The sequence below is a fragment of the Phragmites australis genome, chromosome 5 (genome assembly GCF_958298935.1).
Source record: "Phragmites australis chromosome 5, lpPhrAust1.1, whole genome shotgun sequence".
In the NCBI taxonomy this organism is placed as follows: Eukaryota; Viridiplantae; Streptophyta; class Magnoliopsida; order Poales; family Poaceae; genus Phragmites; species Phragmites australis.
Window position 1 is genome coordinate 16,505,506 of NC_084925.1, and position 11,515 is coordinate 16,517,020.

Consider the following 11,515-nt stretch of genomic DNA (forward strand, 5'->3'; position numbering starts at 1 on the left):
AGTTTATCTAGCGTGTCTACTCTACCAATCAAAGCACTTGTAACTTATCTAGGAAGGTAAATTACAAGAAAGTAAATGCAGAAACGTAAGTAAGGTAAAAAGAGTAAACTAGGAATAAGTGATTTTTATCCCGTGGTATCGATGGCAGGAATGCCACCCCTAGTCCATGTTGAAGCTTCACAAAGAATATACTCCCGGTCGGCACCTGGTCACAACTCTTAAGACACTAAGTCACAAAGATAAGGCCTCGACCCGGATGAGCTACCAAGCCACCAAGGCAAGGTTCACCACTAGCCTATCTTCCGGTTCCTTGCCACCGTGATCACTTCGGAGCTTGAGTCACCAAGGTAAGGGTCTTGGCGTCCCTATACACGCTTCTCGTCGCCACTCCACACCAAATCGGAAGGTCAACAAGCTTGTTGGAGAGTCACCAAGACTCCAAGGTGCTGACGTACCACTTCGTCCAAGGTTGGATCACTCTTTGATCCACTCTCTAGTAGATCACCTAGCAACACTCTCTCTAGGCCTATCAGCACTAATCACTCACTAATCTTGTATTTAATCTCCTTGAATGATCACTTGAAGTACTTTGATGGCTTGGATGTCTTGTCAAGTGTGTATCTTCTAAGTTCAGTGCCTTGCATGACTGATAGCAAGGTGCCACGGAGCCACTCCAACCAACAGTTAAGGTCCCTAATACAATTATAACACTAAACACTAAAACAGCCACAGGCATAAATATCCTTATCTACTAAACTGACAAAGTGGCCTCCTAAATACAATAGTACCAAAGAGCTCCAAAGGCCAATACAAGTAACAATACATAACCTAAGCATAAAGCACAACGGTGCACCACTTATTACTCCATGAAGATTGGGACACCGACACAGGCACATACAACAATAATCATTTTATTGAAAGCGAAGATGTAGTAGCATATAGCTGATGCTGCAGACCGTAAAGGAAGTCTTACTCATCACTGTAACTTGGGAATATTATAAGTCATTTAGCTGTACAAGCTTAATTAATAACACAGTATGATAAAACTTAAGCTACATTGCCTTCTCTTTTTTTGCAGAGAACAATTCCTTGCAAGCAGGCCTTGATCTTTTACCTAGAAGACTGCTGCATTATAAAAATACATCACTAAACTACCCACACAAGTAGTCTACTTCATTATAAAAATACATCATTAGTCTCCACACCTCTTTAAATATGGGGAGCTATATTAGAAGAATTTATTCTAATGATTTGTATATTGTTAATGATGTGATTATAGGAGCATAGCATGTAGCTATGACAAACATAACATAGATGACAAAGGTACATACCCAAGCTCATCATGAGCACTAGAAGGAACCTTCTTTCCCTTGGTTGATGAGTTTTTTCTAATGGTAACTGTGTGAGCTTCAGAAGGTGGTGTGGAGCCGCCTTCTAGATCTATGGGTGCTTCAGTTAAACTAGAAGCACTATTTTCAATTTCTTTACCAGACATAGTGTTTGATGTCCCAATTGCAAACTTAATGCTAGGGTCCTTTGGAGGATCACGAACAGTGGCATCAGCCCCACTATGTTGGTCCCCAGCAACCGTTGAAGCCACAAACACCTTCCTAGCAAGAAAACAAAGCTGCCCACTTCTAAAGGTTTGCTCACTGATAACCACTTGAAACACATACCTCCAGCCAACAAGACTACGGAGGGGCACGGGCAGTAAGATCTGATTGGATGAGCTTTCTTCTACATGTTCACCGGTAGTCCGCCACACAACCTGCTCAGTTACACGTCTGAACAGAAATATTTTTGCACGACCAGTGCTATCCTCAATCACCACATTTAGCGTGTAGTTGTGTTGTGAATATAAGGCATGTTAGGAATAATTTACATGTTGGGAAGTTTGAAGGGGATGCCATGTCAAATAAGAGGCACCTGGGAATGATCACTAGCTTCGTTTCAAAGCCTTCGAGAGTTGCTTTCAGTCCTCTTTTGCAAGTACTGCATCCTTTGTACCACCAACCATTTGAAACATCAATTTCTTTTATCTTTGCATCACAAGTAAAACATACATCCTAGTACACAATGGAGACTAAATTTCAGTACTATAACATAACAGCTACACATAGAACGTATTTGAGAAGCAGAAAATATATCAGTGTTATGAGGATCTAAGGAGAGGAGCTCTAATACAGTCTTCCTATTAGAAAATGCCTTGTTAATATCACCTGCTGCTGCATCACCATCACTTGGTAGGAATAGAACTTTAGAACCTCTTCCCTGTAGGCTGAGGATAAAATAAAGTACACCTTCAAACACACTTGCATGCAGAATTTAAGGAATGCATTAACTAGCACTGAAAGCATTAACTTTAGGAATATCAATGTTCATATACCATTTTGTTGCAGCACCACTCCCACAAGTTGTAGCACCTATTTTGGTATTCAGGTAAGTGCATTACAACAATAGCTAGACATAGTATTTATTATTGATGGCCAGCATGGGATAAACTAGCATCCACCTAAGTATTGCCTCACTTTCATCCTAGCAAAAATGATTACAACTGGTTCATCTTCACCGATGGTTTCAATAAGGAACTCATCCTCAATAGATGTTGTATGTTCACCCCACAAAGTTATTGATAAAAGCATATCGCTGTAATATACAATATTTTCCAAAATGTTATAAATTAGTAAGAAGCAAACCTTAAATCACATAGTTCTATTAATCGCCTAACATAAGGGCCATTTAGACCACTAAATTGCACCACTGAAAGGATGACTGTAAGCTGTCCAATAACATCTGTTGAATATTCCATGACCGTGTCGTGTCATCTTGTTATACAATACGACTAGGATAAATAGATAGTCAAAGGCTGAACCGATAATTATGAATGGTGTGTCCTACTAAACCATCTTCGTTCCTTGCTCTGCGATCTAAGTCCTCAAAGTCCACAAAATTAAAAATATAGAGTGGAAGATTGTTGGATAACTCAGTAGGTACCTCCTCCACAACAGTCCATGATGTAAAAAAGATTGTGTGTGTGTGTTGGGCACAACATTGAACTTCTTTGCTTGCCTACTAACTTGGAATTTTTTATCATATAAGCGCATCCTTCCACCAAAGATTCAGCAAAATTGCCCAATGCAAGCTGTGATGCCTACACCCTGATGTACATAAATTCAAAGTTATATAGCAACTATTAAGGAAAAATAACATATGTGTCAAATGGTACACCTCTTCATCAACCAGAGCAAGTTCCATAGCAGAAAAACCTTTCCCCTTAGAAGTCCCAGCTAGCTCCCACATCCTAGCAACTCTAACCTTGATACACCAATTGTACCTTGTTGGATTAATTTGTGATAGTAAGCTGTACTCCATCTATTGTCAGTTCAACCAGGGAGGGAAGAAAATAAAAGGTTCATCGCTTTAAATATGTTTTCTCGATTTCTCGCCTTCAAAGATGTTATTGCTAATTTAGTGTTCATAGTACTTTAATCATAATTTCTAAATAAAAGAGAAAAATCATTCATTGTTCTTTATTTATGTGATCATGTTGCATGCTGTCATTTACATTTCTTTCCTACTGATGCATGAAATGAAAGACTAATGTGATCCAAAGTACAAAATTTACTCGAATGATATGTTATTTATTTGGAAAAAGTCCATTTTACTCCCTCGAACTATCACGTTTGTCCAGATAACCCCCTGAACTTTTAAACCGTCCATTTTACTCCCCCGAACTATCAATACCGTCCATTTTACCCCCTGGAGTGGTTTTTCTCGGTGGTTTTGATGACGTGGCAGCGGTTTCGCCACGTGGCAGTCCCAGTCAGCATGCTGACATCAGCGTTGCGCAGTAATTCGATTTTTTTTAGAAAAATAATTCATGAGAATAGATTATTCCGAAAAATAGGTTTTATGTTCAGAAAAAAATCCAAAAAATATAAAATGATTTAGATAAATGTTTTAATATGTTTTTAGCTCTGTTTTTATTTCTGTAAATATTATTTAATATTTTTCTAGTGTAAAAATTATTCTAAAAATGTTAGAATAAATGTTTTAATTTAGAAAATAGTTTTAGAAAATATATATTAATTCTGATAAAGTTTAAAAATATTTTCTTTGATAAAATAAATGCTTTTAATATGTTTTGTTGTATATTAAATTAGTTTTAATTCTAGAAAAATTAGGTTTAATTCCAGAAAAATCGTTTGTAGTTTTTGTGTCCCATTTGGACACATTTTGATCACATTTGGCCATATTTGGGCATATTTTGGTCATATTTGGGCACATTTTTAGCACATTTGGACATATTTTGGTCACATATTTGCACATTTGGCCATATTTTGGACATATTTAAGTACATTTTGTTATATTTGGGCACGTTTGATCATATTTTGTCCAAATGTGCCCAAAATATGCTCAAAATGTGTTCAAATGTGCCCAAAATATACCCAAAATGTACATAAATATGGCTAAAATGTGTCCAAATGTGGCCAAATATGCCTAAAATGTGCCCAAATATGACCAAAATGTACCAAAATGTACTTAAATATGTCCAAAATATGGCCAAATATGCAAATATGTGACCAAAATATGTCCAAATGTGCTAAAAATGTGCCCAAATATGACCAAAATGTGCCCAAATATGACTAAAATATGGCCAAATGTGATCAAAATGTGTCCAAATGGGACACGAAAACTACAAACGATTTTTCTGGAATTAAACCTAATTTTTCTAGAATTAAAACTAATTTAATATACAACAAAACATATTAAAAGCATTTATTTTATCAAAGAAAATATTTTTAAACTTTATCAGAATTAATATATATTTTCTAAAACTATTTTCTAAATTAAAACATTTATTCTAACATTTTTAGAATAATTTTTACACTAGAAAAATATTAAATAATATTTACAGAAATAAAAACAGAGCTAAAAACATATTAAAACATTTATCTAAATCATTTTATATTTTTTGGATTTTTTTCTGAACATAAAACCTATTTTTCGGAATAATCTATTCTCATGAATTATTTTTCTAAAAAAAAATCGAATTACTGCGCAACGCTGATGTCAGCATGCTGACTGGGACTGCCACGTGGCGAAACCGCTGCCACGTCATCAAAACCACCGAGAAAAACCACTCCAGGGGGTAAAATGGACGGTATTGATAGTTCGGGGGAGTAAAATGGACGGTTTAAAAGTTCAGGGGGTTATCTGGACAAACGTGATAGTTCGAGGGAGTAAAATGGACTTTTTCCTATTTATTTTACAATCTATGGTTTCCTACTGATAAGTGGTATTGTTTTTTTCTCCAAAGGGGACTATGAAGCCATGCAAGCAGCCTATAGAGAGAAAGGGCTGCACAAGCGCGACCACAATGAGCACTAGTTTTTGACACTCTTATTGCTAATTTGTTCAGTATCTTGAATGCTTATTACTTTGAATTTGCTCGGTATCTTTAATTCTTGCGTATTTCACTAATATCTGATTCATCAATACTCTGTAAATTGTACACAACTCAAAAATGAAGAGAACGACTATTGATTTGAAAACACTGAATTGTAATTTCAAATTTTCTTTTGTAGTTCTTTTACATTACTTGATATGTTGTCATTATTCTAAATAACTTGTACTTTGGATATTGTCATTGTGAAATCTTTACAGTTATTAAACACATTTTTTTAACTATGTACACCTATTGTTAAAATGATGGCCCGCCACTGCCACGGATCCAGCAGCTGCAGCAACAACTCTAGTGAGGGTTGGAGTACACAGGACGAGCTGAGAGAGAATCCCATGACAAAGTGTGAGATCCTTTGAGGACTCAAAAACTATGGATGAATAGCAGCAGATCTATAACTATAACTTGCGGGACCCCTCCCTCTCAGCTCCGGCGAGGTTGTCGGTGGCAGAGAACAGGGGGTTGGAACAATAGTGATGAGGACATCACTTCTGCGGATACGTCCATAATTCCTTTGGATACACACCCGACAAGTCCAATTACACAAATTGAAGCTTCAGTTATTCCAAACCTACCGGTTACACTTGTTCAAGGACCGATTATGCGAGTTTGCGCCCATCAACTTAATTATCAGGTGAACTCGATCCTCTTTGTCCATACAAATGTTTCTAAGGATTGGATGCTACCAAATTATTGTGATGATTTTATTATCCTTAGGAACCTGAGAGAAGAGCCATGCAATCACAAGTGTAACTGGAGGGCTACCTCGTATAAATCCAATTCTGTCCACGAGATCAATTCGGATTTGGAACTCCAGACAACACCAAATTCAAATGACCATAACCCTTGATGCCGAAAGGTGGTGGAGGCCCATGAGTACTTGTTGGAAAGATCTTGGAGTCTACTTTCACACGGATTCAGCCTCATCTCCAAGTGCCTTCGGTGCTATCCGGAATCAGCAAAACAAGTCGTGTCACTATTCCAGTATGAATAAGGTTGGGCCTTGGGCCATGTAATTGAGTTGTATTCGACCTCCTTCTGTTTTGGCTGAATCCCTTCTCCTCCTAACTTATAAATAGATAGTTGTCCCCTCTTCTCGGGTTGTTATAACCCCATCATACTGTGTTTACAGATTGGATCTTCATCAATATTTGCAATTCAATTGCTTGCTAATCTTGTTCTTGCGTGTTCTTCGATTGCTTGCAGGGACAACGACCTTTGTGGTCAGGTTGATCGTGCTCTGGTAAGATCAATAACACTTCTGAGGTCAGTGTATCGATTGTTAAGGTGCAACGTCCTGGACTGTTATAGTCGGATCACCAATGTCTACTCCACCTAAATCAAAATCTACCTCCTTTCATCGAAAGATTGGGACCATGGCTGCTATCAATTGGTAATCAGAGCTCAAGGTTTATCGGTGAGAGATTTCTAGTTTTGGTTCTATTCATACATATAGTCCAGAAAGCCAAAAATTAGTATATTAGTTCTTGAATCCCATAAACACTTTGAGCCTTTCGCTATTTCTTCATGGCCTGGTCTTGTTGAGTTTTCTGCTGCATCATCATATCGAGTTGCTGGTCTTGGTGTCTAGTCATTTAGAGTTTTGGGCTCTCGTCATGTTTAGGTCATGTTGCAGCGGCGCCTTATCTTTTTCCCTTAGCCATTACTGCTGCCACCACTGATTACATCCATCACCACCGCTTATATCCATCCACCATCGATTACATACATCACCACCAATTACCTCCATCCATCCTTGTGTAATGCCTACCATCATATACAAACTGCAATTGAATCCAAGTGAGTTTCGAGTCGTTTATTTGATTATACATACATATATATACACACGCACATACGTGTCTTACTCGGGAGTCTTAGTTTGAGGGGGAGAGAGAGAGTTTTATCTTCTTTTTGCCTTTATACCCCTGGAAAAAAAGTGTGTGGTGTGAGTTGCTTGTTTCAGAGCTCTTTCAAAGTAAAGGATTATGAGCTCCTGCAAAAAAAGGAAAAAGGAAAAGAAAAAAGAAAAGGTGAAAAAAAAAAGAAAGAGGTCAGAAGCTCTAGTTGTTGCCTTTCTTTGTGTTAGCGAGTTGGTGCCGCTCTGTGACTATGTTTGTGTCTGGGCTCGGGTCTCTAGCTCTGTGACTATGTTTGTGCCTAGGACTTGCTTTGCTTTTCCTTGTCTTACTTTTCCGCCTACCTATAGCTCCACATATTCGACTACAGCTTATATGTATTAGTGACTAGCATTGATACATCCAATCTCAGAAGTTGTTTTGTCTTGTTGGTTGCCGTCACTTCTCACAGCTTGGTAAGAATTTGTAAAAGCTTGGTTGAACAGGTTGAGAGTGAGAGAATTGACATAACCACATTCGAGAGATCAACACCTCTCTCATGGGGATTTTGCTGCACCTAGAAGAGATGGTTGTGCCCCTCGAATGGCTCACACCATTGCAGGCACCCTCCAGGAAACCTAGGCAGTCTTGCCTTCCAGGTGACATATGCATGTTGCGCCCGCGGTACGTGGGCTTGTCACGCCTCCTGAAGAAGTCCTTCAAGTGCGCTGCAACATTGTCTATCAAGGAAGTCCCTTGATACGTGGCAACTATACCACCTAGGCTATGCAATACCTTCCAGGGTCCTAGGCAGTCTTGCCTTCCAGGTGACCTAGAGATGCTGCACCTATAGGCATGTAGGCATTTGCATGGCTATGTACTAGTTAAATTTGGTAGTCTACTGTTGTTAATAAGCAACTAATTGCAATATAAGGTATAGCTAGGTCACATGACTATTCATAGCTCAAGCCAAACTAAGATATAACTTAAGTTCTACTACTTACTGCTAAACAGGGATATAACTTAAGTTTATTATTCTACTTGGTGGCTATCTGTTGCAAAAACTTCTAACAGCAAGGTTGGATACTTCCAACATGTTTTGATCTTACTGTATGAAAGAGAGACCACTAGGTAAACTATTGATAGGTGATCGTGGGCGTACCTTTGCCAGAATAAGGCCTCTATCGTGAAGTTTTGAGGCCCCGAAGACTATGGCTAGGCCAGGAGAGGCTGTCCTCGACCTCCTCGGCTCTTAGCCTCTGCCTGGCTCCGGAGGAAATCCGTCCAGAGCCTGGCGACGGCCTGTCGGAGACGAAGATGAAGGCTGGGCCAGGAGAGGCCCTCTGCCACCCCCTCGGCCCTTAGCCGCTGTCTGGCTCTGAAGGCAATCCGTTTGGAGCCTGGTGACGATGTGTCAGAGGCGAAGCCGAAGGCTAGGTCGAGAGAGGCGCTCTGCGACACCCTTGGCCCTTAGACGCTGCCCGGCTCTGGAGGCAATCCCTCCAGAGCCTGGCGACGGCGTGTCGAAGGCAAAGCTGAAGGCTAGGCCAGGAGAGGCGCTCTGTGACCCCCTCGGCCCTTAGCCATTGCTCGGCTCCAGAGGCAATCCGTTTGGAACCTAGCGATGGCGTGTCGGAGGTGAAGCCGAAGGCTAGGCTGAGAGGGCTCTATGACCCCCTCAACCCTTAGCCACTGCCCGGCACCAGAGGCAATCCGTCCGGAGCCTGGTGATGGCGTGTCAGAGGCGAACCCGAAGGCTAGGCCGGGAGAGGGGCTCTGTGACCCCCTCAGCCCTTAGCCGCTGCCCGGCTCCGGAGGCAATCTGTCCAGAGCCTAGCCATGGTGTTCTCTAACTCAATCCTTATCGCTGGGATATTTGTACCGTCAGTGATGGAGTTGGTGGTGACAATGCGGGTCGGAGGGATATAGATTTGCCCTGGAGCTTGCCTCAAGCTTACGACCCTTGTGTCGTCCTTCGTCGGCTCCCTCTGGGCTAGGTATCCTGCTTGTCTTTCGGGGTATTCCTCCCAGAAGATCGTGAGGGTTTGGCAGTTGTTGGTATTGTGGCCACTCCCCGGCCTATGCAGGATGCACCTGTAGGTCTCCGGGGGTACTGGAGCTAGCGGTTGTCATTGAGGTCATTGCCGAGGGCTACATGCCTCAAAGACCGTGGTTTCCCGGGGCCTCTTTCCCCTTGGGGAGACCGAAGAGAGCTCTGACTACGCCTCTCTAGATGGGGTGGACTCGGAGTTCACTACGTGTGGTTGGTGTCATGAGGGCTACGTCGGGGGCGCTAGCGGGGTCTGTGCACTCCGAAGCCCTGTGCCTCCTCAGAACCCTCTTTCTCTTGAGGGGTCCGAGGAGGATGCTGGGCGAATAGACCCTCCGAAGGTGTTTGCTCGCCCGGGCATCCCGGGTGCTGTTGAAAGAGATACTTCGGGACCAAGCCCAGGCGGGAATATCCCTGGGTTCGACCACCCAAAACCACTGGAAGGCAGTCTGCTTAGCTGCGGCCTCGGCCATGACCTTTCCTAGCGCGGCGAGGCCTTCGCCATCCAGATGATGGAACGCCTCTGCGCCGTCTTGAGCCTCCGTACTGACCCAAGGTTCTGGGTTGGCAGAGGCCAGAGGAACACTGTCCCACATGGCTGCGGGGCTGGCGGGTGCACATGGTGTGCCTGGCTGTGGCAGCCACGCATGTGGTTGCATGTTTGCAACGGTGGATATGGCTGCTGGAGCTAGTGCTTTGGTGGTTTTTTCTGGTGGTGTCCTAACCTCTCTTCGTAGTTCTGTGTTCGAATCCCCATAGACCGTGCGCTGTTGGCGTAAGAGATCGTCTTGCGCTAACAAGTACAGCGAAAGTTTCTTCTAAGGATGAGACTCAAGTTTGCAGACAAAGTTTGAGATGAAGGGGCTATGCAAATGTATTGATCATAGAAAAGATTGGGGACAAGGGGAGTATCACTATATGTCTTCATGTTTTTGTCTATTTGTTCTCCTCCTCCCCCAGATGAGTATGGTCCCCGTTTTATAGGGTTGTATGTAGCTTGGTGTACAAGTTATCACCATGTACAGATATTTAAGACCTGGCCGAATTACATGATCTTATCCTGGATAACTACTTTTTACCCTACATAGAAAACAAATATCTACCATAGCAACTATTGCAGTGCAAGCAACCCTGAGGGGTGAGCCGATCGCCTATTGCGGCCCGACGTCGCAATACCAGGGGTGTCAGGATGACCTCCATTGCACTAGAGTGTCAGGATAAGAACTACTTGTACCGGCATTAATTGCCTGTCACTTCGTATCAGGTTGGTTGCAGGGGGTGTCCTTTCCTCCTGATATTATCTTCGGAGACCTGCTACATCTTCGAGCTTTGAGTAGGCCACATAACCATAGGAGGGGTGGGTCCAAAGGGGCCATAACCTCCGGAGGCCAGGCTTCCTGCTGAGAGTCTGGAGACAGAAGGCTCCGGAGGGACCTTTGATGGCGATCCTTAACCATTGTCCACACGCTAATCTATTTCCCCTAACACTGGGTGAACTTAAAGGAGGGCAATCCACCACCACGCACGTCGGCGACCTTGAACGAGGTGGAGGAAATTGGCACCGAGGACTCCTCTTCCTCTAAGGATGAAGAGAAGGAGGAGGAGGAGGATGAAGGAGGAGCCACTACAGAAGGAGGTCTTGATGACTCCATCATCAACAGTGAAAATGATGATGACGACGGCATCATTGACTGGGAGGATCTCGAAAAATCATCCTCATCAAATGATGATAGCGGTGCCCCACAGTCAAAGAGGCCTAGCCTAACATAGGTGTAGGTTAGCTTATTTTGTAATTAGGACCTTATTTTAAAATCAGGAACTTTTAGTGTAATCAAGAATTTATTTCTTAGTTTAATCATGATCTTTCTTAGTGTAATCTTAATCTTTCTTAGTGTAATCAGAAACTTATTTTGTATTTACCTTCTTAGTCTAAATTTTGCACTTTCAAGCTTAGGCAGCACGTCCTCTCTCAAAGGATATCCCGTATCACTATCAGTTGATGTCACATACCGACAATCATAAGGAGTATATCATTGCCAATTTATTCCATGAACCAGCAATGGAATAAACCGACAATGATATACTCCTTACCCCTGTTGGTTTGCGGCATCAACCGGCAGTGATATATCACTGCTGCTGCCGGTTCATTAAATGAAGTGACAATAA

At 42.1% G+C, this 11,515-nt stretch overlaps 1 protein-coding gene and 1 pseudogene across 1 annotated transcript; one reads left to right on the forward strand and one right to left on the reverse strand.

Moving 5' to 3' along the window:
- Positions 1-575: 575 nt before the first annotated feature.
- On the reverse strand, positions 576-3,372 carry LOC133917843 (uncharacterized; annotated as a pseudogene).
- A 6,571-nt stretch (positions 3,373-9,943) lies between these two features.
- On the forward strand, positions 9,944-11,119 carry LOC133917844 (uncharacterized). The gene is made up of 2 exons (XM_062361678.1): positions 9,944-10,048; positions 10,853-11,119. The coding sequence occupies exons 1-2, from the start codon at positions 9,944-9,946 to the stop codon at positions 11,117-11,119; spliced, it is 372 nt and encodes a 123-aa protein (XP_062217662.1).
- Positions 11,120-11,515: the final 396 nt, after the last annotated feature.

Coding starts and splice junctions, on each gene's coding strand:
- LOC133917844 (XM_062361678.1), top strand. CDS start 9,944: ATGGCTGCGGGGCTGGCGGGTGCACATGGTGTGCCTGGCTGTGGCAGC. Junction 10,049..10,852: donor CTGCTGGAGCTAGTGCTTTG/GTGGTTTTTTCT, acceptor GTGAACTTAAAG/GAGGGCAATCCACCACCACG.